Raw genomic sequence first — 25553 nt, 5'->3', positions numbered from 1 at the left:
TACTGACAAGAACTGTACCAGCAGCAAGTGTCACCATGGAAGAGCTCCCAATGAAATTGGCACTCCATGATACCCCTCGGCAGGGGGAGCTCCTGGAGATGACCTACCTGTACATTTAAATTGGGTGGTCTACAGATCTCTGAAGTTGCCTTCTTGACCACAAAGAGGGGAGTGAAGAGGGAGATGGCACAGGGCAGGGTGACACTAGGTATACGGACACGCAAGATGGTTGCTGAGCCATCAGTTGGCCAACTTGATACACAACATGGCCGCTGGATCACAATATGGAGAGAAACAGCAGAGCAGATACAGACATTGCCTGGGGCCACCAGAATGCCAGCACAATGCACTCACAACCCAGTTGATTAGTTTAAGGCAGGTGGGAGAGAGAATACAAATGAGTAACTAACATTGCCCACCAAAGTCTCTGGGTCTAGCCAGTACCTCTTATAGAAATGCTAACAGCTTAATACAGACTCAATACTAAATGCTAATAGCCAGGACTGCAGTAATCGTCCTTCTTAGGAAGAGCAATTAGCGTCCATTACTACAGCAATGGATTTCCGTGCAGACATTGAAACTGACAACGTCTACAGTGAAACAGACAATGACCATGCTGAAATTAATAAAGGCTGCGCTGGAACTGACAAAGACTGTATCAAAACTATCAATGATTCTGCAATAATTGACATAAACAAACCACGTTACAAAGACAATAACCTCATCACTGACCTATTGTATCACAAGATATATAAAAATTTCTTGACATGTGCTCCAGGTCGAGAGAAGACTCACAGCTGACCACTGTGCTGTTGGTGTCTTTTTCTCTCCGGAGCTCTGGTATTGCCTTGTGCAATAAATTCTGTCATTGAACCCTGATCCTGACTCCGAGACTGGTGTTTTTCCCTACAACAGAAGCAATGTAAAGTTGGAGTGTTTCATAATTGGAAGCGATTGGTGATGGTAAATCTGTCTTGGTGATCATTATGACCATTCATTGAAAGGCCACATTGCCTTATGATATCAAATTTAATATGAGATCAATACAGCAGGGGAAGGGGAATGAATCATTGGGTCCTGCCACAGGGTATTAGATCTGGTCCAAAGGTGGGTCTGGTAACACCAACTGATGAGCAGGGAATATTTTGATCTGGTTGGAAGGTTGGGCTGTCAAACTGATAGTGGAGGGTCATTAGGTCAGACATGAGGGGTGGTGGATGCCAAGGTGTCTGCTCCTGCTTTGAGATGGGGGTAATGATCAGGTCCTGGAGTTGGGGGGGGGTCATCAAGTTTCATGGGGGTGGGTCCGAGGAGATCTTGGGCTCTAAGGAGCTCGGAGGATTGTAGTTGAGATGTGTGCGGTCAATGTGTGTCAATTTAATAGTTACTTAGGAGCTAGGCTATGTATTTAATCATCTAACTTTTCCTGAATAACTACTTTACTTAATTTTGCTGGAATCATCCAAAGTCTCCATTCCTAGGGTTCAAGGCGTGAATTAACCCGAGAAAATGTAATGTCGGAAGCAATCCCTTAGCAGTGTGCTATAATGGGGATTCACAATGTCCACAGGCACAATTCCCTTTACACTGGAATAACAACTATCTAGCCATCGGAAAATCTGCCTCAACCTATCAAGAGCAAATCGTTTGATCAGACTTCATGCCAATTCTGAAAATGCACCAACCCATCAGGAAGGGAGCAGGATTCTCTACATTTATCTCACATAATCTATCCAAACGGTCCCAGATTCTGATTAGTTTCATAAACTGCATCTACATAAACAGTCACAGTGGAGATACCTATGGTAGACACCTGATGATTTGATTCTGTTCTCATACAATGTAAAAACAGGCCCTAAAGGCCCCCATGTCTGTGTTGACCAACAAATATCAAACTACACTAAACCCAGTTACCTGCACTTAGTCCATATCTTACTATGCCTTGATATTTTAGTCAGGTTAGTTATGCAGCTCCAAGTTTAAAAAAATGTTGGAGTAAAATGCCAGGTTTATCTGTTGGATCAGCATATGTGGGCATGGTTGCTCAGTGGTGAGCACTGCTGCTACACAGTGGCAGTGTATTTTCTCCCCATGTCTGTACTGGCTTCCTCCAGGTGCTCTGGTTTTCTCCTACAGTCCAAAGATGTGCAGGTTAGGTGGATTGGCTGTGCTAAATTGCACCGTGGTGTCCAGGGGTGTGTAGGTTAGTTGGATTAGCCATAGGAAATGTAGGGTTTCAGAGATAAGGTATGGGTGTGAGACTAGGGGTGGATGTTTTCCGGAGTCAGTATGGACTAATTGGACTGAATGGCCTATTTTCAGACTGTATGAATGCTATGATGATGCTTCTTAAATGTTGCAAGAGTACCTGCTTCTATCACTCTCTCGGAGGAGAAAGTGAGGACTGCAGATGCTGGAGATCAGAGCTGAAAATGTGTTGCTGGAAAAGCGCAGCAGGTCAGGCAGCATCCAAGGAGCAGGAGAATCGATGTTTCGGGCATGAGCCTTTCTTCAGGAATGAGGAAAGTGTGTCCAGCAGGCTAAGATAAAAGGTAGGGAGGAGGGACTTGGGGGAGGGGCATTGGAAATGCGATAGGTGGAAGGAGGTCAAGGTGAGGGTGATAGGCCGGAGTAGGGGTGGGGGCAGAGAGGTCAGGAAGAAGATTGCAGGTTAGGAAGGCGGTGCTGAGTTCAAGGGATTTCCCCTCCTCCCACCTTGTCTCAGTCAAATCCCTCGAACTCAGCACCAACTTCCTAACCTGCAATCTTCTTCCTGACCTCTCCGCCCCCACCCCCACTCCGGCCTATCACCCTCACCTTCACCTCCCTTCACCTATCGCATTTGCAATGCCCCTCCCTCAAGTCCCTCCTCTCTACCTTTTATCTTAGCCTGCTGGACACACTTTCCTCATTCCTGAAGAAGGGCTCATGCCCGAAACGTTGATTCTCCTGTTCCTTGGATGCTGCCTGACCTGCTGTGCTTTTCCAGCAACACATTATCAGCTCTATCACCCTCTCAAGCAGCATGTTCCATGTTTCTTCACCCCTATTTACCACCTATTTCAAAACTGCTTGGTCTAACAATTCTGTCCTGATTGGCTCATGGCTTTGACTGCTGATTGGCTTCCTCATTGGAATGCTCTGATTAGCTAATCGAGCATATGATCCAGTCAAGGCTATTCTAACATGTTACAGTATTTAGGCAAAAAGAAGCCAAAGAGAATGCTGAAGCCACAACCATTCAGACCACTGAAACCCAAATCAAACAGGGCACTCAAGCTCCAAACCAATCAAGTGCACTGAAATCCCAACTTGTCAAGGCACTAAAGCGCCAATCAGAGCTTGGAATCCTAACCAATCAAAACATAGGAAATCACCCAATTAGAATCTGGAAACCCAACCAATCAGAACACTGAATTCTACCCAATGAGAGCACTGACACCCTAACCAATCACCACGCTGAAAACCAAAACATTCCGAACACAAGTCCAAAACTGACAGAACACTGAACTTTCGACCAATCAGAAACTGAAACCCCCCAACTAATCAGAACACTGTAACCCTAACTAATGAGAATGCAGAAACTTTAACCAATCAACGCACTGAAACCCCACCCAATCAAGGCCCTAACTGCCAATCAATCAGTGCACTGAAACCTCAACCAATCCGAGCACAGAAACCCAAACAACACCCAATCAGGGTTAGAAATCCCATCCAATCAGAAGACCGAAACCGCAACCAATCAAGGAACAGAATCCCAACCAATCAGGATGTTGTATAAAAGAAAGCTCAGAAGTGTGTGTTGCAAATAAAAGCCATAAACAGAAAATTCTGGAAAAGCCGATCAGGTCTGGGAGCATCTGTGAGGAATGAAAGAGAGTTAACATTTCGGGACTCTGGGCAGGGCAGGGCAGAGCGGAGCGGGGCGGGGCGATGCCGTCAATGAAGCCCCGCCCCGCCCCGTCCCATTGGCAGCCCGGGACTTGCGGTTGTGACGTCAGTAGTAGCAACAGTAACATGGCGGTGAGTGGGTTCCGACGGCTGTTGGTGATCAGTGAGTGTGTCTTACTAAAGCGACTGTGTCAGCCTGCACCTTCCAGGAGCAGGCACCTGAGCATTTCCCGGTGCGGGAGGAACGGTCTCTTTTCAAGCTCCAGTCGCGGTGCGAGCAGCAATGATGCGTGGGGCCGACGTTTGCTCAACACTGGGGCCCGATTACAGAGGTGAGAGAAGGCAGGGCAACGGCCGCATACCCCTGTCATGGGCCTGGGTAGTGTTTGAGGAAAGCGGAGACATGGTAACTGTGGGTGTCATTGTGTAATGTGCAAGAGAGGAGCGTTAACCGATTAGTTGTTGACGGACCTCCTATCATGTTGTTCTGTGAGGTAGAGATTTGTAAATGGCGGATTATGTCAAAGGTTGTGGAGGTGCCTCTGGACTAAATCAGAAGTCGCACAACACCAGGTTATAGTCCAGCAAGTTTATTTATATACTATATATCTGGTGTCGTATGACTTTTGTTTATGTCGAAGGTAGTAGCGATATTGACATCGTATTGAGCGATCAGATGTCACACTGAAATTCTGCTTCTTGCCTCAGTTGGACATAAATATCGCATGGATCTATTCGAAGAGGAAAGGGCACTTCCAATATTTATTATTCAGCACAAGGTCATTAAAACAAGTAATCTGCCTATTGCTGTTAATATTAATTTGCGTGGAGGCTAACACCGTTTCCCATATTCCAACAGTACAAGTGGTTGCCAAGCGCTTTTGGACACCCTGCGGTGATACGTGACGGAAATATAATTTAGTTATGATTTAAAGTTGCGATAAACTTTTGTACTTTGACATAGCTTCCTTTTGCAGTATAAGTGTAATTTAGTCAGGAACTATTCTGGGAACTGGCATACAGAAATGTATTGAGTGTTGTATTAAGATATGAAGAGGTTCAAACGTGTTATTAAACTGTTAGGTGAGAGTAAAGCGTTTATGCACAGTTTAGAATAGCGTGTTTTGTAATTTTTAAAATTTTAATTTTGCTGAAAAGTGGGACATGTCACTGATAATTTGCTGAGGATTTTTCAAAGCAAATGAATGATTGCCAAACTTCAAATGTTAACAATTTATACTGTAGGAGAAAAGGTTGCTGATCAGTTGGTAATTTGAAAGTATTGCTTTATTTAAGGTCACTGAACTTAGAAATGTGACTCCCTCCTTGTTGGTAGCAGTACATTTTCACAAGCAGAGAATTGCATTGACAAAGTTTTAGCTTTATGGTCACTTACTCAAATGAGTACAATGTTAAAAATCACAAAACACCAAGTTATGGTCGAACAGGCTTATTTGGAAGCAATAGCAGTGCTCCTTCATCAGGTGATTGTGAAGTATAAGATCGTAAGACATAGAATTTATAGCAAAAGCTTAGTGTGATGTAACTGAAGTTATTTTGGGCGGCACGGTGGCACAGTGGTTAGCACTGCTGCCTCACAGCGCCAGAGACCGGGGTTCAATTCCTGCCTCAGGTGACTCTGTGTGGAGTTTGCACATTCTCCCCGTGTCTGCGTGGGTTTCCTCCGGGTGCTCCGGTTTCCTCCCACACTCCAAAGATGTGCCGGTCAGGTGAATTGGCCATACTAAATTGCCTGTAGTGTTAGGTAAGGGGTAGATGTAGGGGTATGGGTGGGTTGCGCTTCGGCGGGGCGGCGTGGACTTGTTGGGCCGAAGGGCCTGTTTCTACACTGTAAGTAATCTAATCTAATCTAATATACATTGAAAGAGACCTGGATTGTTTAAGTAACTTGTAACTTGCCATGTAACTTGCCCTTCACTTGTCCCTAGAACATTTTGACACCAAGAACAGCTATGTAAGAATCCTACTCATTGACTACAGTTCAGCCTTGAGACTGATTACTAAACTTAGTGGTCTCGGACTAAGCCCCACTCTCTGCAACTGGATCCTCCGTTTCCTGACCCACAGGCCACAATCAATGAAGATTGGGGGCAATATTTCATCCTCACTGACACTCAACACTGGAGTCCCCAGGGGTATATGCTCAACCTCCTAACTGTACTCGCTGTACACCCATGACTCTGTCGCCAAATACCAGACTAATGCAAGTTCGCTGATGATACCACCATAGTCGGTTGAATCTCTGACGAAACAGACTACAGACGGGAGGTGGAAGACCTGGAAAAAGGGTGCAATGAGAATAACCTAGCTCTCAATGCTGGCAAAATCAAGGAACTCATTGTTGATTTTCAGCGGGATGTTACTCATGCACCCTACACATTAACAGCATGGAGGTGGAACAAGTGGAGAGTGTCAAACTCCTGGGAGTGGTCATCCACAACAAGCTTTCTTGGACTCTTCATGTGAACACACTTTGTACAAAGGTCAAACAATGTCTCCTCAGCTGCCCAAGGAAGAGGAAATTTGGCATGACGGTGAATACCCTTGCCAGTTTTTATAGGTGTCATTGAGAACATTCTGTCTGGATGCATCACTACCCTGTTATGGCAACTGTACCATTCAAGATCGGAGATGGTTAGAGAGCAGTGAACCTGGCCCGGACAATCTCAAAGACTAACCTTCCATCTATCAGGCCCGCTGTCGAGGAAAGATCTCCAGCATTCTGAAAGATCCAGCCCACCCTGGCAGTGTTTTATTTTTACAACTTCTTCTAACATCGGGGAGAAGGTACAGAAGCCTGAACACGCACAAGCTGGTTTCATAACTAACCGTTTCTACCCTACTGTTAGAATACTGAATGGACTCAAACTCTTAACATTCACCTGTACCTATGTTTTTGTTTTTTGCTGCTGCATATCTATCATTTATTCATCTATGCTACTTAACTGTGATCTGCCTGTATTGCTCACAAGACAAAGCTTTTCACTGTATCTCGATACACATAACAAAATAAATTCAATTCAATTAGTGTCCCCACTCCGAGCACCTGATCCAGTTTTGGAGGCCAGGAGTCAGGAGGTGGGTGTACGAAGCTGAGTCTGGGAAGACGAGGAGAAAACCCACAGAAGGGAGGGGGATAAAAATGAAGAGGCAGAGTGGAAGAGCTCCAGCTGAAGTGTCCTACTCCACTATCACCTTATTGACCAGACCAGATTGATTCTCTTCAAACAAATGCGTTCAAGCTTTGCACCTTTTTTTTATCCAATTGTTCACATGTTGTAAATGCCACCACTAGATAGAATAATGAGTGCACACTGCATTGAAGTACACCATTGACGCACAGCAAGATCTGCAGCTGCCTGTCTCAAAAGCAGTACCGTGGAACAAAACAACCAGATTGCATGCAGGGCCAACTCACGCTGCCACCTGCACCCCTGGCCAAGACTAAATTGGTGATAGAAGTCAGGAGGGAGCGTCAGGGGAAGCAACTGAAGCCAAAAGGGTAAGCCTTTTATTTAAGGTGGGGTGGAGAGAGAAAAACTGAGCACACAGGACCTGCTGTCAGTTGAAACCCATGCACAGATGAACGCTGAAGCCTATTGTGGCTGGCTTACCTAATTGGCACCATCTACATGTGTGCCATTTATTAGCCAGCACAGCTGTCTCAGCACCAGGGACCCGAGTTCTGTCTGGCGTAGAGTTTGCACATTCTCCCAGTGTCTGTGTGAGTTTCCTCCAGATGCTTCAGTTTCCTCCCTCAGTCCAAAGATGTGCAGGCTATGCTAAATCACCCATAGTATCCAGGGATGTGTACTCTAGGTGGATTACCATGGGAAATGCAGAGCTACAGGGATAGACTTATTTATGTACACTAAGTGAGGTGCTCTTTGGAGGTTGGTGGAGACGTGATGAACCAAATGGCCTGCTTCTGCACTTTAGGGATTCTATAACTGTCATCCAATGAGTGGGATGCTCCAGAGGGTCAGTGTGGACTTGATGAGCCAAATGGCCAACTTCCACACTCCGGGTTTTATGATTCAATCAGGTACATGGAGTATGGAAGTATTGGCTTGTGGTGGAATCACTCTGCATATCTTTCACTCAACCATTTATCACTTTGAGGCAGATTTGGCTCTTCGCTCACTGACTTGGGAGGAAGAGCATTGCAGGAGTAACACTCACTACAGATGAAACAAAATGCCAGCCTAGTGAAGGTACAAGACAGGCTGGCAGTTGGTTGACTGGTTTGTAATGCAGTGTGATACCAATAGTGTGGATTGAATTCCTGCACCATCCAAGTTTACTATTAAGAGGTCTTCTCCTTTTAATGTCTCCCCTCACCTGAGGCATAAATCACCTCCAACCATCTGTCACTCTCTCATGTTCTCCCTTGCAGGACAGGATTACAAATATGCCAATTAATGAAAGAGGCAAACTATAAGGTGGATGATTGCAGGATAGCTCAATAAAGACGATCACAATACTATAGTCCTGTCACTTCTTGTTGTGAATGTTTATTGGTCAATTAAGCTACTGACCTGAGGAGGAGGCTCCATAAACATCTCCATCCTTTTGAATTCTATTGTATCTCTCAAGCCAGTCTTCAATCCCCTCCTTTTATAATTTATTTGGACACTGTTTCACAAGGTAGTTTACACCCCTTAGACTAAGGTCAGGGACAGGAGGGTGTGATTACAAGCCAACCAAGTAGAAGTGGAGGAGCCTGATCCTTTGAGTTTGTCTAACAGGCTTATGATTCCTGTAGCCTCTGGATGAGAGTTGGGCTGTAGGGAAGATGAGCAAACTGACCAGACCCCTCTAGTAGAGGGAACTATTTTAAGAGAATGAGAAAGGGGAAACATAGTTGTAATCAGGGATAGTACAGTCAGTGAATATAACTGACTCTCTGAATAGAGAGTCCCAAAGGTTGTATTGGATGTTTGGTACCAGGTTTCAGGATATCTCATCTGGGGTGTAGAGGAGCTTGGAGTAAGTGGGGAATGATTCATGTAGGTACCAATGATATAGGTGGAAAGAGGTTTTGCTGAGGGAATATGAGATGCTAGGGGCTATTTTTAAAAAGCAGAACCAAAAAGATGCCTCCGATTTACTACTTGAGACACCAGCAAATTGGCACAGGGTCAACAGATTAAAAACTTAAATGCTTGGCTCCAAGATTGGTTTGAGAAATGGGTTTGACTTCATGGGATGTTTGCACAGGAAAGGTAGGAACTGCTCTGATGTAACAGGTTCCATCTGAATCGTGCTGGGGCCAGAGTCCTGGCACGTGGCATAACTAGGGCTGTAGATAAAGTCTTAAGCTAAATACTAGTGAACAGGTTCTGCTTATCATAGAATCGCTACAGTTTGGAAGGCAACAAGCCATTTGGCACAGTGAGTCCACACCAAACTTGCGATGCAGCATTCCACCTTGTCCCAACCTCCCTATTCTATGCCTGTCATTCAGCATTTCCCATGTTAATCCATGTAGTCTACACATCCTTGGGCAGTTTAGCATGGCCAATCCACCTAACCTGCACTACTCTGGACTGTGGGAGGAAACTCATGCAGACACTGGGAAACTGGGCAAACTTCACATAGACAATCGCCTGAGGGTGGAATTGAACCCAGGTCACTGGTGCTGTGAGGGAGCAGTGCTAACCACTGAACTACTGTTGCACAGAAAATTATAAATTAAAAGGTAAAGGACAAGGTAGGATTGCCGATTGGTGATTGGATTGATGATTCCCAGAAAACTGGAAGGAACAGAATGTGTGAATGTCAAATTGCACCAAGGAACCAAAGAAGTGCAGGGAAATTGATAACAGAAGAAACATATGGCTTTGAATCTTGATGTACAAAGAAGTTGGAATGAGATAGATACTGGTACAAACCAAGGTAAATGAATATGATCTCTCAGCCATTATAGAAACATGATTATTCTGATCAAAGCTGGGAACTTAACATTCAGGGACATTTAACCTTTTGAAAATCAGTGAATTTAAATGCATTAGGAATAGTTTGAGAACAATATATCATGGAGCCTCTTCAGGACATGTGCCGAGATCTGGATGATGGGTTCTGATGGCATCACTCCTGGGATGGATGAATAAGCCCGCTGTTATGGGTCTCATAGCTGGTGTCCCAGCCTCGGGAAATTGGCTTCAGGGCACCTGATCCCATGGTCACGGTCCTTCATTACCTCATCCTTTTGCCCAACAATACTTCCTAGAGTGGCTTGACCTTCTGCAGTTTGCACACCTAACTCTTTTCCCAGTCTACATTCCTTGACCGTATGCCACAGTTGTAACAAGGGTGGCATGGTGGCTCAGTGGTTAGCACTGCTGCCTCACAGCACTAGGCACCCAGGTTCCATTCCAGCCTTCTGGCAACTGTCTGTGTGGAGTTTGCACACTGACCTAGTGTTTTTCTGTGGGTGGTTCACCACGTGAGTTTCCTCCGGGTGCTCTGGTTTCCTTCCACATTTCAAAGTTGTGCAGGTTAGGTGAATTGGCCGATGTTTTAGAGATGTCTCTATTAGGTGCATTAGTCAGGGCAAATGTAGAGTAATAGGGTAGGGAAATGGGTCTGGGTTACACTTCGGAGGGTCGGTGTAGAACTGTTGGGCCAAAATGGCCTGTCTTGACACTAGGGATTCTGTCATTCCAGGCCTGTCTTTGCACCAGGTTGCGGCCACTCCAGCTGACCAGGGAGCAAGCTGTATTGGATCTGATATTGGATAACAAGTGGGTTTAATAAATCACCTCCCAAGGAAATGATCCCTTAAGAAGTAGTGATCATGACATGATAGAATTTAATATTCTTTTTGAGACAGAGAAACCTTTTTTTGGTTAAAACAATTGTTTTACCTTAAGGGGAAATGCAAGAAAATGAGGATGCACTTATCTAAAGTGAGCTGGGAAGATGGATTAGCAGGAAAGACCAGTAAGCAAGCAAGGCAGATAGTTTGTGACTGTCAGTAATGAAGGAGGGACAAACTAACCATACCTAACTAAGGTAATTAAGTGGAGTACTAAATTGAAAGAAAAGGCAGTTAAGGAGGCGAAAGTCTCTAATAGGCCTGAAGATTGTGATAAGTTCAAAATCGAGCAAAGGAGAACTACAAAGAGAATAAACAATGAGGGCAAACAAGTGAGTAATATAAAAGCTTATTTCTTTAACTATATAAGAAGGAAGAGAGGTCAAAGTGAATCTAGACCCCTCAGAAAATGAATCTTGAGGAATGGTTATGGGAGCAAGGAAATAATGTCAGAGTTAAACAGATTTTACATTAGACTTTGAACATCCTATTAATACTAAAAGATATGGGGGAGGCAATCATTACCATCACCATTGCATGAGTAGCATTAACCCTATAGTGTGGCTAAATGCAGATAAGTTCTGTCCCTGACACTTTGCATCCTAGGATTTCTAGAAGAGGTAAATGCAGAGATAGAGGATGTATTGATTTTAATTTTCCAAAAAACCTTGAATTCTGGGAAGTACCAAAGGTTGGAAAACTGCCAATGTGACGCCCCGATTCAAAAAGGGAAGGAGGTAAAAAGCAGATAACTATAGACAGATTTTAGCATAATATCTATTGTTGGAAAAGTATTGGAATCAATTAAGGAAATAATAGTATAACTTTTGGGAATTCGTAATCTAATTGAGCAGAGTCAGCATGGTGACCTCAGAAATAGTGTCTAACTAACTTATTAGTTAAGTCATAAAAATATACAGCATGGAAGCAGACTCTTTGGTCCAACTCTTCCATGCCAACCAGGTCTCCTAAATTAACAGTCCCATTAACCAGCACTTGGCCCATATTGCTGTAAACCCTTCCTGTTTATATACCTACCCAGATGCCTTTTAAATGTTATAATTGTACCAGCCTTCTCCACTTCCTCTGGCATTTCATTCCATACGCACACCCCTCTGTGTGAAGTTGCCCCTTTTAAATGTTTTCCCTCTCAACTTAAACCTATGTCCTCTAGTCTTGTTCTCCCCTATCCTGGGGAAAAGACCTTGACTATTCACCCTATCCATGCCCCTTGTGATTTTATAAACTTCTATAATGTCACCCCTCAACCTCCAACACAACATGGAAAATAGCCCCAACCTATTCAGTCTCTTCCTATAGCTCAAACCCTCCAACCCTGGCAACATCCTTGTAAATCTTTTCTGAACCTTTTCAAGTTTCACAACATATTTACTTAGCAGGGAGACCAGAATTGAACACCGTATTCTGAAAGTGGCCTAACCAATGTCCTGTACAACCACAACATGACATCACAGCTCTTCCACTCAGTGCACTGACCAATAAATGTAAGTATAGTTTTGGGGGGTGAAGTTTCAACCAGTGGATATAGGAGAATCCGTATGTATATTGAATTTGGATTTCCAGAAAGTGTTCAACAAAATACCCCTCCAAAAGGTTCAGTCAACAGTACAAGACTCCGCAACGTTGGAGGTAGTTTATTGGCATGGTTAGAAAATTGGCTAATGGGCAGGAAACAGCAAGTGGAGATAATGGGTTATTTTTCAGGTAAGTGGAGTAATCAGTGGAGTTTCACAACTTCAGAAAGTTTGTGATTTCAAACAAACCTATTGGATAATAATCTAGTGTCATGTGACTTCTGACCAGTTCCACATGGATCAATGCTCAAACTACAACTGTTCACGATATATATTAATAAGTTAGAGGAAGGAAAGGAATGTTGATTATAGCCAAATTTGCAGATGTCACAAATAGGTGGGATTGCAGCTTGCAGGAGGGATACAAACAGTTCAAAGATATTGACAAGTAGAGTAAGTGGGCAGAAGTTGGCAAATGGATTGCAATATGGAGAAATAAAGTTTCATTTTGGAATGGAGAACAAAAGTGCAGTATACAGAGGAACCTTGATTATCTGGCATTGTTATCCGGATTTCAGATTATCTGGACAAGATCGCAAGGTCCTGCCTGGCTAAACTATTATCCCGCATTCGATTATCAGAACAAAATACTCCCTGCCAAAGGCTATCTGATAAGAGGTTCTTCTGTATCGTTTAATTGGAGGAAAACTGCAGAAACTTGGATACTTTTGTACAAAACACAAACCTAGCCCACAGGTGCAGTAGGTAATCAGGCTAATTAAATATTGGCCCTTTTTTTAAGGGGGTTGGAGTATAAGAGTAGGGGTGTCTTACTGCAACTGTACAAGGTACTGGTGAGACCATATCTGGAGCGCTGTGAACTGTTTTGCCCCCCCTTATTTAAGGAAAGATATTTCATTGACAGTTCAGAGATGGTACACTAGGATGATACTGGTATGTAGGAATTGTTTTATGAGCAAAGGTTAAACAGGCTAGTACTCATTGAAATATATGGGTTTCCTTAGTTGCTTGACAAGGTAAATGTATAGAGGATGTTTCTCCTCCTGGGAGAATCTAAGACCAAAGGGCATAGACTCAAGATTTAGAGATGCTAATCAAGACAAATGAATTCTTTGAGAGTTGTAAAGTCCTTGTACAGAGAACTGTGGGGACAGAATTCTCATGATATACACAATTTACAAGCAGCTCATCATCCTGACTTGGAAATTATATGGTTGTTTTTTTCATTGTTACTGGGTCAGAATAGTGGAACTCCCTCTAAGGCATTTTGGGTTTTTCTGCATCGAACAGATTGCAACTCTAAAGAAAGCACCCTATCACCTTCTCGAGGGCAATTGGAGATAATAAATGCTGACTGCATCCTATGAATTAATATAAAAGTTTAAGCTGAGATAGGTAGATTCTTGATAAGTAGGGGAATGAAAGATTGAGGAAAGTGCAGGAAAGTGGACGTGAGGTGTCTGATGAGCTAAAATTCCTGCTCAGCTCTGGCCGAGCAGATTTGAGAGGCTGAATAGACAAACCCTGTTTCTATTTCTTATTCTAACAGCATTGTTTACCTGTACCATTTGGACTACAACCGTTCAAGAACGTGCTCTTTACTACCTTTTTTGAAGTGCAATTATAAATGCAGAATTTCTAATAGCGTTGTCAACAATACCCAGTTCCTGTGAAAGAATAAGCATGTTCCCTCCCACTATCCAAACAGTTCAAACAATTCAAATTGTTTACTAAACACTTGTTGAACATTGTCAGTTGCTAACAAGTGAAAGAATGCAGACAATAAGATTTGTGTGCTGGCATATTTCATAGACGGACTGTACATTACCTTTTTTATTTTTTTTTTGTTTACGATGCATGCATTTTCTTCACAGCTTTCACATCTTAAGTCTATATGTCCCATATATTTGCCACTACAATTTGTTGTGTGTTCAGTAATTCATTGATTTCTTATCATTCTAAAAGAATGAAAAGGAATATGGATCAACCTTGGTTGTACTGTTGCCTGTAGTTCTCAGCATTAAAGGTTCGATCCTTCTTGATTGTGTTTTGGCTGAGATTAAACTCATCAGGTGATGGATGTTAAATATCTAATGCCTTTTTTTTTTGAAGAAGTGTGCTCATTATTCATCCCTCACCCAATATCCCAAAATTATCTGTTGATCTATTTTTGCTTAAATTTGTGGAACCTTTTGTAAATTTGATTGCCATGTATCCAAGGAGAAAGTGAGGACTGCAGATGCTGGAGATCGGAGCTGAAAATGTTTTGCTGGAAAAGCGCAGCAGGTCAGGCAGCATCCAACAAGCAGGAGAATCGACGTGCCCGAAACGTCGATTCTCCTGCTCTTTGGATGCTGCCTGACCTGCGCTTTTCTAGCAACACATTTTCAGCTCTACCATGTATCCAAGTTTCATTTCCACTTTTCAGTCAGCTGAAGGGCAACTGTATGGTTAGTGGTCTGATTTGTGTTGGCTCTGTTATGGAGCTTAGCAGGAATATTATTCTATGGGCAAACATGGACAAGTATTAATGCTTCCCTAGCCCCAGACATTTGATAAAAACAACTCCATACAGCATTGTACAGCTTTCTCTATACAGATTACTGCTTGAGTTGGTCACTCATGCTGCAAATCTCTCCTATTGCTACCTTGCAGCAGTGTCTGGCAACTAGCTGGGATATTGGAATAATACTCCACTATGTAATAAATGTGTAGATGTGTAGGTCATATATGACCTATTAAGAAACTGCAAGCTAATTGAACTGGTGAGAATAGGCTAGTAAATAAGTCTTCTGTTATCAAGCTAAACCATTCCAGCCACATCAAGTGAAAGAGTTAATTCCATTGTGGATTCATTAGGAGAACAGAATCTGGTCAGAAACCTGGAAAGATTTGCTAAGTAATTATTAGTTGTATGCACTTTATGGAGTGTCAGAAAGTCTTTCTCCCACAAGGTATTGTAGCAAAATCTGTTCTTTGCCTTATCGAACACCTATGCATCCATAAGGTTTGCTGGTTAATCAGGAGTGACAAGTCAGTGGATTTTTGCTCTCTCTCTCTCCCTATTCTATAGCATTCAGCAGTGAAGCTCTTTGTTACTGAATAGTTAAATAAATATAACAACAATATTCTTAAAACTACTTCAATGTATAAAATTGTAATTCTGAAGTTTTTATAATTTGTTGGTCAAAGTTATCTTGGTCTTTGAGCAATTTGAGTGAAAATATTGTTTTACGTTGGTTTAATTATCTTCATAATCACAAACGTTTGCGATGATATTATACAAATTCCTTTCACTTAACATAAATATAAAAATCATTACTTTTCACTGGCAGAAAGTGAACCTAGTTATTCATTCCACTTCAGCCTGCAAAGTAAACTTACTAATCTTGTCCTTTTTACAGTTCAAAGGATAAAGTATCTGTTAATTTTATTAACCGAGATGGAGAGAAACTTAAAGCAGAAGGAAATCTAGGAGATTCACTTTTAGATGTTGTTGTTCATAATAACTTGGACATTGATGGTTTTGGTAAGTTTTTTTTAAATTCACCAGTATTATATAACCATGACCTGAAAAGCAAACATAAATGTAATTCCTATGCAATGACTGTTGTTTAATCACCATTTTCCATTCAAGTGGAAGAAATAGCTTTGTTGTAAAGGTTGGCAACATTTTTGGAAGCTAAATGTCTTTTGTTTCTTTGGAAAGCATATTTTGAATAATAATATTATTTGGCAAAATGTGCTCATTGGGGTGAATTCATAATCTCTATACAACAGCTTGTGCTTCGCTTGAAATTTTAAGGTGATTAATTTTGTGTTTTTTTTATTAACATCTAAAAGCAATATCCCAATTGTATTTCTCTTGACTTAATTCAATTTCAGATGGGTGATATTTCAATTAGAGTATCTTGTGTTAAAACTATAGTTATATCTAACAACTAGCTTTTTGGTAGAAAAAGAATTTGATTATAATTTTAAACTGTTGGGATGAAAACAAATGTTGCTGCTGGTTGAAGTGATTTTTGTTCTTTGCTAGCTTATTTATCTTGTACAAATCCTCTTTCTCCTTTTGTGCAAACTTTGTAGTTTCATGTTCATGTGCCATCACCAAATGGCACTGTAATGCAAGCCACTGCATGTTAATACAGGTTCAGCAACAGAACTTGTGTTCAGACTTGCAAACTCAACAGTTCAATAATTACAGATTGTAGTGTCTAAAAGGTGTTGTTTTGGGTAAGGAGTATTTTAAAGGAAACTGAAGGTGGAAACGTGAAGGGAATACCGCCAAAATAGCTAATCAAATGGTCTTGATCTTCGTGACCATGAATCCATGAGTTGTTTGTGCCTGTTGAAGATGCAGGTGAATGGAGAGAGTTTTAAAGAGGATGGTTCGCAGTCAAGATAAGAAGTCAATGACTTTTTTTTGTTCCATATCATTTAACACGTAATTCTACCTCTGGGTGTAATATTTAGAGAATAGCAGCAGGTGTGTGGAGTTGCTTATGGTAAACATGGTTTCCATGCCATTTCTGCTCCTGTATCTACTTTCAAATGCTGCAGTATCCCCAACACTAAATTGCTAATTTGAAGTATGTTGACATGGCATTAACTACTTTGACTACCTCTTCACGGTCTGTTTATTGGCCAAGGATCATTTTTACTAAAAACACTGTGTAATTTGCTGTTTCTCCCTATCAGTAAATCTCTTTCCAAGCAGCCTTTAGAAACCATCAGTTCCCACATCATCTGGCCTGTTCCTTTTCCTTCCCTCTGGACTGCCACAAGCTCTCTAATCTAATTAGCATTGCCGTCCATTAGCAAGAATGCAAGCATTGTAGTGGAATTGTTCTTTTATGTAAATGAACTGATCTTGGAAACTTCTAGGTTCGTTAGTGAGGAAATTTGACTGGATTTAGTGCAGGGCTAACATAATAGTACCATGGTCAAAATGCAGTAATGGTTGGAAAATATGAACTGTAATGTAGAACTGTGTACTATTTGTCTATTACCCTTTAGTGATGGACTAGTTATAGTACTAGTCAACTTATTTCCTGCTAAATGTTTTGGGATATATTTTCTTTAAATCTGTATTTCAGAAAATTAGCTTCTGTTTGTAGTTTAGTCACCAAGGTGGCATTATTCCAAAAATAGATTGTCGTGCAATTGTTGCAAATGCAGTTAATGGTATATTTGCCTCATTCCTAGGTGCATGTGAAGGAACCTTGGCATGCTCTACCTGTCACCTAATCTTTGAAGAGCCCATCTACAAGAAATTGGATGACATCACTGATGAAGAGATGGATATGTTAGACCTAGCCTATGGCCTCTCAGAAACGTAAGATTTTCAGTTTATTTTACACTTTATTACAAATCTTGATGTTAGTATCTTTAAATCTGATAACCGATGTTGGACTGGGGTGAGCAAAGTTAAAAATCACAACACCAGCTTCTGTAACCTCCAGCAACTTGCTGTAGGAGCAGCGCTGCAAATGCTTGTACTTCCAAATAAACCTGTTGGACTATAAGCTAGAGTTGTGATTTTTAACTTGTCCTTTAATAAGATCAAAGCTGTACAGTATTCCAAATGTGATCTCCCCAATGCCCTTTGTAACTGGAGCATATCATCCTTACTTTTACATTTTTAATTCCCTTCATCATGAAGGATAGCATTCCATTAGCCTTGATCACCAGCTCTCCCTGCATAAAACTATTATTGATTTGATGCATTAGAACAGCTAGATCCCCATGTACCTCAGAATTCAGTAACTGTTGAAGAACATTCTGCTTTCTTTACTCTTACTGCCAGAGTGAGCAACTTTACACTTTTCCACATGCTCCATCTGCCAGATTTTTGTTAGAACATAGACTTATCAATGGTGAAGGGCTTTGAAGGCTTAGGTGGTGAGCAGGTACCAGATCCTGCTTTTTAATTTTGGTATTGGTGCTGTTTTAGTTCAGCTTGTGCTGAGTACTGGCTGTCAAGATATTGATCAAGGGAAATACTGTGATTCCATTGAAGATCATTGGCAAGTAAATGCGGTTTTCTTTTTCCCCACATTCAAATTGGTCATGATGTCACACTATGTAACATGAATGTTTTCTAATAGTGTTCCTAGTTAATGTTACTACTGGAGTCTAAAACCCAGGGGCACTTATTTTAAAACAAGCATTTAACACTTCTATCAAGAGAAATAATTTTTACTTTAAGGTTTGTGAAACTTCGCAGTTGAAAATGTGTCGCTGGAAAAGCGCAGCAGGTCAGGCAGCATCCAAGGAACAGGAGAATCGACGTTTCGGGCATAAGCCCTTCAGAAGGGCTTCCTGAAGTAGGGCTTATGCCCGAAACGTCGATTCTCCTGCTCCTTGGATGCTGCCTGACCTGCTGCGCTTTTCCAGCAACACATTTTCAGCTCTGATCTCCAGCATCTGCAGTCCTCACTTTCTCCTCAACTTTGCAGTTGTCTAACCCAGAGATCTGTGGATGCTCAGTCATTGGGAATATTTAAAATAGCGATTGGCATTTAGTGATCTGTCAGTGACAAAAGGGTTTGAGGATAGTGTGGGGAGGGGAGGCATTGAAGTGGATGATCAGCCATCATCTCATTGAACATAGGTTTGAGCTGAGTGACTTTCTGTTCCAGTGTCCCTACGACATGTTTTCCCAAGTTGGAAGAAAGGATCCTGACCTTAAAGACTGGAGTGAGCGTTTTTCTGGCCATTCAGTTATCGAATTACTTTATTATAAGATTTTCAGCTGGTATCTGCTGAAGCTTAGATTCTGCAGCAATTTTATTGAAACTTATAAGATCCTGAGGGTAGATTTGGCGAGGTTATTTTCTATTATGGCACAGTGGGCGGCACGGTGGCACAGTGGTTAGCACTGCTGCCTCACAGCGCTGGAAACCCGGGTTCAATTCCCGCCTCAGGCGACTGACTGTGTGGAGTTTGCACGTTCTCCCCGTGTCTGCGAAGGTTTCCTCCGGGTGCTCCGGTTTCCTCCCACAGTCCAAAGATGTGCAGGTCAGGTGAATTGGCCATGCTAAATTGTCCATAGATGTAGATGTAGGGGTATGGGTGGGTACGCTTCGGCGGGGCGGTGTGGACTTGTTGGGCCGAAGGGCCTGTTTCCACACTAAGTAATCTAATCTAATCTAAGTAATCTAATCTAATCTAATCTAATCTAGAACTATGTTTAAAATTAATGGCCTACCCATTTTAGAACAGAAAGCAATTTTCTCCCCCATGGTGGATTTGAGATTGTAGTTGGTTCAGCCGTGAAATTGTGGTGGCACAGGCTCAAGTGGCTGAATAGTCTTTCTGCTCCTTGTTTGTATCTTCAGTAGGTTACTCTGAACAAGTGGGAGTTTCTATTTTCAGAGTAGCGAGAGGAAGCGGTGGAGGTGTGTACGATTACAACATTTAAAAGGCACATGGAAGGGTTTAGATGAGGATGGCCAAATGCTGGCATATAGGACTAGGTCAGATTAGGATGTCTGGTCAGTGTGGGCAAGTTGGTCTGAAGGGTCTGTTTCTCTGCTGTATGACTGAGCGCTAACTTTTAGTCATCTTGCAGGAAAGGAAATAAGCAACTGGATGGTTCTGCAATTAAAACAATCTCTCAAAGATGTTCATAGAATTGGTAGACAGTTCAGAGTTTGAGTCAACCTGAACTAAATATGCAAGGAGCTCTCAAACCTCAAAAGTGAAACTAAGGGACAATATGTAATGTGTTGGAATATTAAACTGAACATCAATAGGTGTGAGAGGGGTGGGGAAAGAGGAGAGAGTGGAAGGTTAAGTGCATTAGAACGTAGAACAATACAGCACAGTACAGACCCTTCAGCCCAATATGTTGTGTTGAGCATTTCTTTATCTAAGAGCAACCTAACCTACAATTTACTGCCATCCATGTGCTTGACCAGTTTTTGCTTAAATGTCCCTAATGTCAGTGACTCTACTACCACTGCTGGCAGTGCATTCCACGCACCTACCACTCTCTGTAAAGAACATATCTCTAATATCTTCCCTATACATCCCTCTGATTACCTTAAACTTATGACCCCTTATGACATCCATTTCTGTTTGGGGAAAAGTCTCTGGTTACCTACTGTATCTATGCCTCTCATTACCTTGGACACGTCTATCAAGTCATCCCTTTCTTCTTCCAGTCAAGGGTAAATGTAGAGTATTAGAGTAGGGGAATAGGTCTGGGTGGGTTACTCTTCGGAGGGTTGGTGTGGACTTGTTAGGCTGAAGGGCCTGTTTCCATACCATACGGAATCTAATCTAATCATCTTAATCATCTTCCAATTTTGAAATCTCCTAAAATGTGGCAAGTATTTGAATATGAAATTTAGGTTGAATGAATTATGGTTGCCCCATGAACTACAATTCTTATCCATTATTAGATTAGAGTCCCTACAGTGTAGAACAGGCCCTTCGGCCCAACAAGTCCACACCGACACTCTGAAGAGTAACCCACCCAGTCCCGTTTTCCCTCTGACTGATGCACCTAACACTATGGGCAATTTAGCATGGCCAATTCACCAGACCTACACATGTTTGGACTGGGGGAGGAAACCGGAGCACCCAGAGGAAACCCACGCAAACACAGGGAGAATGTGCAAACTCCACACAGACACCTGAGGCTGGAATTTGTTTGGCTGTGGCAAATTTATTTTTTGCCTAATCTACATGGAGAAATACATGAATGGAATATAAAATTAAATCTCTTCAGCTTGGGCATAATTCATTAGTCATTTTGTTACTAATGTCCAGTCAATCTGTGATGTGGTGATGTCTATTATAGCTGATTGTATTCGACCTGTACTTGAAAAAATTCTAATAACTTTGAGAAAGTTTGTGGATGTTCTGAATCAGTGATTTTTGTCCAAAACTCAGCATATTTTACTACATAACTAGTAATAGTTTAGAGACTGAGGGCAGACTTTGTTTGCTGGAATATAAAAGTTTTTTCAACAAATGCAGTCATTTTATATTCAGGATTTGCGTAAAGATTTGTAGCTCAGGTGCCGGTTGCCATGGTTGTGGGTACGTTTGCAGAGCTAGGAAGTTGATTTGCAGACATTTTTGTCCCTGTCTAGATGACACCTTCAGTGCTCTGGAGCCTCCAGTGAAGGGCGGCTGTACGGTGTCTTCTGGAATGTATGCACTGAAGATGTCACCTAGACAGGGGACGAAATGTCTGCAAATCCAACTTCCCAGCTCAGCGATCATATCTTCAACTATGGCAGTCATTTGATATATCATTATAATTATAAATTGTAACACAGATACTGCAGAATCAGCTCTTTGGAATATTTCCCAAAATATATTTTGCGATAAGCTTATTTAAAGATTCTTGTGTTTTTAAAATATAATTCAATTTTACTTTCAGATCTCGTTTGGGTTGCCAGATCTGCCTTAAGAAATGGATGGATGGAATGACTGTGGAAGTACCAAGTGATGTTGCTGATGCAAGAGAAACCAAGGACATTGATTCTGGCTCCTAAAGGGATTAATCTAATTTACAAAATCAACATAACTGAAGTTAATTTCTCAAACAATAAATCATACTTTACTATAAGTGTTAAAATTTTTAGTATAGATGGATTACTCAATATTGAATGTCTCAATGAGTTGTCTCTAATTTCTTGATGGCTTAGAGCCACCAATATTGTAAAGCTGTAGAGATTCGGGGAAAGTACATTTTACAAACTGTCTAACAGACAACTTCTCTACTATAAAGAAAACCATTTTACTTTTTGGAGAACATTGTAAATGTTGTTCAAGTGCAGCTTTGTCCTGTTGAGTGCTGGAATTCCAAAGATTACAGTTCAGAATTCAGACCAGTTTTGTCTAGCTCCAGTGGGTATAAGACTGAAATTTGAATCCGATTCCATTGATAATAACCATTAATGTTACATTGATCATCCCTGAGAGCCTTTTCGTTAATAAACTAATTGAGTATTTCAAAATGTATTTCAGTAAGAAATTAATATAATATTTTGAAAATGTTACAGCAGAGAAGGTATTTATAATTTGTTTTGTCAGCCTTTTCATCAGGCACTAATATAAGTTTCTCCACATTGTATTTTGAGTGATTTTGCAGCAAAAGGTGCCTAAAATGCCTTCCTCTACATTTTTAAGTTTCACATTCTTAAACTGTCACTGATAAAATGAGTACAGCACTGGGTCAGGGTGGTGGGGCACAAGGGAACTTGTATACAGGACAATGCTATGTTCATATCTTGCCAAAATTATTTTTAGTTTTGGAGTTAAACTTTCAAATACCAGTTGTCACTGTATTTATGTTGACCATTTTAATTCCATCAGTGATGTGTAGTTCAATAGAACGTATGACTTTCATGAGGTGAAGACTAGATGATTTGTTTTTCTTGTGAAAGTTCAGCCTTTTCAAATAGCAATACTGTTGAAATAATATCCAATATATCAATTTTTTTGCCCCTAGTAATTTCATTGCCTGCTTTTCATTAATCAAAAGCCCTTTTAAAATACTTAAACATCTTATAGTTCAAGACACAGGTTTTTAAAAGTAGGTGAATAGGTTGGGTCTTTAAAACAAATAAGTGATTTTATAGGTTAGATATTGGGATGATTCTATTCATGAGGGAGTCCAAAACTGGAGGATGTAAATATGTCATTAATAAATCTCATGAGGAATATAGAAGTAACTTATTCCTCTGATTATGGTTAGAATGTAACATTCTGTAGTTGAGGTAAATAGCATTGGTGCATTAAAGAGGGCCAACAGCATGGCCAACTTGTATTTATGTAGTGCTTTTAACATAAACCATCCCAAATTACTTCTCGGGAGCCTTGTTAAACAATATTTGACCCAAGATTATGCAGGTGACAGTTGGACATCCAGTCAAATTCCAGCCTTGGGTGACTGTGCAAACTCCATACAGACATTCTTCCAGTGTCTGCATGGGTTTCCACTGGGTGCTCCGGTTTCCTCCCACAGTCCAAAGATGTGCAGATTAGATGAATTGGCCATGCTAAATTGCCCAAAGGTACATTAGTCAGAGGGAGATGGGTCTGGGTGGGTTACTCTTCGGAGGGTTGGTGTGGTCTGGTTGGGCTGAAGGGCCTGTTTCCACACTGTAGGGTATCTAATCTAATATAATCTCAAAGTCTTGGCCTAGTTGTTTAGGGAGCATCTTTAGAGGAGAGTGGTTTAGGGAGGGAGTTCTAACATTTAGGCTGTTGCAGAGCCACTAATGTTGGAGCTAAAATTGAAGCTGTAAAAGCCAGGCTTTGAAGGAGCTTGGAAAGTTGTGGGACTGGAGGAGATTATAAAGATGGGGAGGCTTGAGGCCATGCAGGGATTTGAAAGTATGGATGAGAATTTTACATTTGTGGTGTTGCTTATCTGAGAGCTAGGGAACCAAAGTAAGTTACTGCATGCAGGATGTACAGATTTTTGGGCAAGTTCTGTAAAGAAGAGCTGAATTTTGGATCACTCATGGAAGGTAGAAAATAGGAAGCTGGCTTGAATGTGTTGGAATGGTAAAGTGTTGGAATGGTAGACATGACTGGCATGAGTGAGGATTTTTCAGCAGCAAATGAATGGTTTTGTATGTGTGGTATAAAGGAATAGAGGATATACTGGTAGGGCTCAATGAGCTTGCAGAATATAAATACGTACATATACTAATTGAGCTGAATGAAGTCACGCAATTGTACAAAAGCAAGTCACAATTATTTTCTTAGAAGGAATAATTACAGCCATGAAACTGTGCAAAGATGTTAATATGCACTTTAAAATCTTGCTTCTTGCTTGCTGTTTTTCTCTTCATTGGCTATGTGGATGTGATAAGTAATAACTACTCCAACGTTACTTGGAATTGCAAACCTTGATTATAACTTGACTAATGACAAAACTCATGCAAAACATTTCTTAAGTTGTGTCCAGCAAACTTGCAATTAATATAGCTTACAATAATTGCTAACTGAAGATTATATCAAGTCTTTAATTGTACATGTATTTAATTATATTTAGATTTTGTAATTACATTTTTTTTCTTAAGGAAGTTGTAAAATGCTGGAAGAAATTTACAATTTCAAATGAAAAAGACATGTTGAACCTGTTTTGATTTCTTTCTTTGAAGCAATTCCCCAAGTTCTATGTTTGTCCACTTCCTGCTATTTCTTGATCAATTGCAAGATTCACATAATGAAACTTTATTACTCGTTTCTTATTGTCACTCAATATCTAGAAATTGAAACATTTTAATAGTCAGTAACACTGCACTGAAGGAGAACATTAGCTCATCATGTCTGTCCTGCTGTCTGGAGAAGTTAAGTAATTAATCCCAGGTGTACATTCTGATAGAAGCTCTGGTTTCAAAGTGTTTGTTTAAGGTAAGGGAAAAGTTAGCTGGTAATTCCTCATTCGGTTTGTTGATTTTTGGGGCTTGGAGTATAGGTGTTAACTAAATGGTATTTGCTATTTGCTTTGACCATTGTATATTAAAATATATCTTTTATTTTAAACCTTGGAATCTTATGGCTTAGTTGTCTCAGGAAATAACCAGGATTCCAAAATCCTAATTTTCTGTCTTCCCCTGCCCCCATCAATTCGCTTTTGAACGTTGCTTTTGAATCTACTTCCACCACCCTTTTCAGGCAGTGTTCCAGATCTCAACAATTTTGCTACGTAAACAAATGTTTCCTGTCATTGACTGGTCATGTTACCAATGTCCTTAAACATGTCAGTAAACCATTCTATCACTGCAAGTAGTTATTTTTAATGTTATTGAACTCTGATATCTACCTCCCTGCTGTAGGCCCTTACCACTTCCTTTATCATTGACTCAGTTTAAAAAAAAACATCATTGCAAGTTCAAATAAACGTTAACCACATTAATCCATGTGAAGTTTTTGTAACTTTATGTAAAAATATTTGACTACAAGTATCGATGGCTGTTGAACCCATGGATATGGTGAGTACAATTCTTATGTGAATTCATTAACTTTGATCTCTGAAGTAATTTCTTTCTTTCACATTATTCTCAATAATCATACTGAATAATTGAACATATATTTTCTTAGTCATTGAAAATCAAACAATAAGTGCAGAAGGAGATCATATGACCCATGAAGCCTGCTGCTGTGCCATTTGGTATGACCTCAGTTGAACGTGAGCTCCAAGTCTGCCTTCCTGCCAGTTCTTAATATCCCCCAAGACCAAAATCTTGGAGTCTCCCACAGCCCTCAAGTAGAAAATTCCATAGTTT

General features: G+C 41.0%; 1 protein-coding gene across 1 annotated transcript; it reads left to right on the top strand.

Annotated features, from left to right (window-relative positions):
* The first annotated feature begins 3918 nt into the window (after window positions 1-3918).
* LOC140481366 (adrenodoxin-like) lies at window positions 3919-25183 on the top strand. The gene is made up of 4 exons (XM_072577447.1): window positions 3919-4223; window positions 15693-15817; window positions 17497-17626; window positions 21689-25183. Exons 1-4 carry the CDS (start codon window positions 3934-3936, stop codon window positions 21801-21803), a joined length of 660 nt encoding a protein of 219 aa, XP_072433548.1. The 5' UTR covers window positions 3919-3933; the 3' UTR covers window positions 21804-25183.
* Window positions 25184-25553: the final 370 nt, after the last annotated feature.

This window comes from Chiloscyllium punctatum, chromosome 9 (assembly GCF_047496795.1).
Source record: "Chiloscyllium punctatum isolate Juve2018m chromosome 9, sChiPun1.3, whole genome shotgun sequence".
Lineage (NCBI taxonomy): Eukaryota > Metazoa > Chordata > Chondrichthyes > Orectolobiformes > Hemiscylliidae > Chiloscyllium > Chiloscyllium punctatum.
The sequence above is the reverse complement of the archived record's forward strand: the minus strand, read 5'-3'. Positions and strand labels throughout refer to the sequence as shown.

Coding starts and splice junctions, on each gene's coding strand:
- LOC140481366 (XM_072577447.1), top strand. CDS start 3,934: ATGCCGTCAATGAAGCCCCGCCCCGCCCCGTCCCATTGGCAGCCCGGG. Junction 4,224..15,692: donor ACTGGGGCCCGATTACAGAG/GTGAGAGAAGGC, acceptor TCCTTTTTACAG/TTCAAAGGATAAAGTATCTG. Junction 17,627..21,688: donor GCCTATGGCCTCTCAGAAAC/GTAAGATTTTCA, acceptor TTTTACTTTCAG/ATCTCGTTTGGGTTGCCAGA.